The sequence below is a fragment of the Octopus bimaculoides genome, chromosome 28 (assembly GCF_001194135.2).
Source record: "Octopus bimaculoides isolate UCB-OBI-ISO-001 chromosome 28, ASM119413v2, whole genome shotgun sequence".
Lineage (NCBI taxonomy): Eukaryota > Metazoa > Mollusca > Cephalopoda > Octopoda > Octopodidae > Octopus > Octopus bimaculoides.
Window position 1 is genome coordinate 5,180,528 of NC_069008.1, and position 2,973 is coordinate 5,183,500.

A 2,973-nucleotide genomic window follows, 5' to 3' on the forward strand; every position below is an offset into this window, starting at 1 on the left:
AGTCTTTTGTTATATTTCTGCTGCTTTTAAATAAAGCATATTACTCTACCTCTGGTATTTGAGTACTCTTTTTCCCACCTTGTTGCACATTTTATGTGCTTACTCCGGTATATATATATATATATATATATACACACACACACACACACACACAAAGATAGACTGATAGATACAACTGAGTGAGCAAAGAAAAATATGAGACACTGCCTGGTGCTTTTTTTTTATTTTGATAAGCCTGGTACTTATTCTATCAGTTTCTTCTTGTCAAACCAGTAAGTCATGGGGATGTAAATGAACAAACAGCGGTTGTGAAGCAGTGATGAGGGAGAAACAGAGAGACAAAGACACACACATACACTTACATATATACATACATACATATATATATACGATTGATTTCTTTCAGTTTCTGTCTACAAAATCCACTCACAGGGCTTTGGTTGGTCTGCGGCTATAGCAGAAGACACATGCCAAGTCACCACACAGTGGGACTGAACCCAGGACCATGTGTTTTGGAACCAAGTTTCTTACCACACAGCCACACCTGCACATATGTATGTGTGTTTGTGTGTATATGTATGAGTGTATATATGTATGCATGTATATATGTGCATATATATGTGTACATATTACATGTACATCTTATATATATATATGTCTTGTCTTCGAAACGTCTAGATAGAATAGAGACAGCTGATGAAGGGATATTCCAAGTGGCTTTCCGTTTTCCTATGTGTTCGTTCTGTTGTCTGTAGTTTATTGTTCTAACGTCCTGTACCCTGATATGCATGTATATACACATGTAGATGTAAGTATGTACATATATGTGTGTATACATGTATATATATTCTTTGTATTATATATATATATATATATATATATATATATATGTACATTTATATACAGACATCTACATGTATACATATACATCTATATATATATACATCTATACATATACATATACTAAAACATAAAAGTTTACAGAACCAATTTATTAAAATAAACACTTAAGGGTCGGTAAAAAATGTAATCTTCATTCCACTTGGTTTGAGCGAGGTGTTAACAATATTCGGGACTTTATCAATGTAGATGGATCTTACTGTACCCTGGAAGAATTATAGAATTCTTTAAAACTAGATACAAATATTCTCCAGTATAATGGGGCTTATCAAGACGATTAAAAGCTACCAAAGTTTAAAATAGGCAAGCCTACTTGCGTTCCAAACATTTAGAGGATAAATACAGCTATCCGAAAGCTTATGTCTGTTAGGAAAGGAGCCAAACGATTCCATTACGTTTTAAACAATGTTGAGACTTGTTTAATATTCAAACACAAATAGGAAGAATGTATACTTGCTGAACTGGAATGGGAAAAAATATTTTGGTAAATTTTCAGATCAACATCCGCACGATTTTCACTAGGGTGTTAGGGTTAGGATTTTAGGGTTAGGGTTAGGGTTTTAGGGTTAGGGTTACGGTCAGGGACGGAATTCCCTAACCCAAACCCTAAAAAACCTTGACCGTAACTGTAACCCCTAACTCTAACTCTAACCCTAAATATCTGTTCTATAACACAAAACATACAAGTATACGATGTTTGAAAGTGTTTCGGTACCAAAAACACTACATAAAACATAAATGAAAAGTGTTGCCCGTCAAATCAGAAAGATCCATAACCCCAAAACCCTAACCCTGACCCTAAAACCCTAACCCCCTAGTGAAGATCGTGCGGGTGTTAATCTGAAAATTTACCAATATTTTTTCTACCTATAAAGACAACAGATACGAAATTACGATGGTTCTAGTTTAGAATTATACACAATATCTTAGCAACTAATGCTTTATTATTCAAGATAAAACTGGCCGAAAGCAACCTGTGCACTTTTTGTCAACGGGAGGTGGAGACGGGGTCACACCTTTTCTGGTATTGTGAATGTCTACAGGTCTTCAGGCAAATGCTTCTTAGATTTGCTCTATGAAAAGTGCAAACATGTTCGCAACATGAAGCTTGACCCACAGATCAATCTATTCGGATTGAGAAAACAAAAAAGAAAACACATATACTGATAACATCTTTGGTAAATCTTTCAGATTAACACCCGCACGATTTTTCACTAGGGTGTTAGGGTTAGGATTTTAGGGTCAGGGTTAGGGTTTCAGGGTTAGTTTTAGGTTTAGGGTTACGGTTAGGGGATTAGGGTTACGGTTTTAGGGTTAGGGAATTCCGATCCTAACCCTAACCGTAACCGTAACCCTAAACCCTAAACCTAAAACTAACCCTAAGACCCTAAACCCTGACCCTAAAACCCTAACCCCAACACTTTGGTGAAAATCGTGCGGGTGTTAATCTGATAATTTATTGCATCTTTGACTTGTTATTATTATTATTAGCAACATTTTTTATATATAAAAGCAAAGTGGCAAAGAAAAAAATAATAAAACATTCTCAACTTCAAACATTTTATATACATTGTGAAAGACAGATATTTAATTGTAGGAAAAAAACAAAACAGATTATACAAAGAAAACAAGCAAGATGACGTTTATAAAAAGAGAAAAGGAAAAATGGAGGTTCTACCTTGAATCTGTAAATACGTCTTAATCCTCCAGTATTACTTGTTGAACTGTATTAAGATGGAGATTGATGATTGAGCGTGCAGTCTTATTTTATTTTATTCAATTGTTTAAGTTTTATTCATCTTCTCTCTCTCTTTCTCTTTTTTTCTTCTTTTATCTATTAATTATTTCTGTTTTTGTTGCTTTCTCTTTTTCTTTCTCTTCAAAAAAAAAAAAAAAGAAAAAAGTAGGCGGGGTTTGTGTTCGCCATTTGTTTTACATGAGACTTAGGGGGTCCCCTGGCCGTCCTGTTTCAAATTAAAATAAGGAAAGCTCGAAATTAAAAGTTAGGACTCGTACCGTAAGATCGCCAAAATTAATTATTAAAAAAAAATGATATAATTTTCTCTGTATATA

General features: G+C 34.2%; 1 protein-coding gene across 1 annotated transcript in view; it reads right to left on the reverse strand.

The window, feature by feature from the left end:
• Positions 1 to 1,007: 1,007 nt before the first annotated feature.
• Positions 1,008 to 2,973, reverse strand: part of LOC106873882 (intraflagellar transport protein 172 homolog) — a 94,584-nt gene continuing 92,618 nt past the window's right edge. Inside the window, exon 39 of the mRNA XM_052977743.1 lies at positions 1,008 to 1,106. Coding sequence (XP_052833703.1) covers positions 1,008 to 1,106 — 99 coding nt within the window. The remainder of the gene's footprint in view (positions 1,107 to 2,973) is intronic.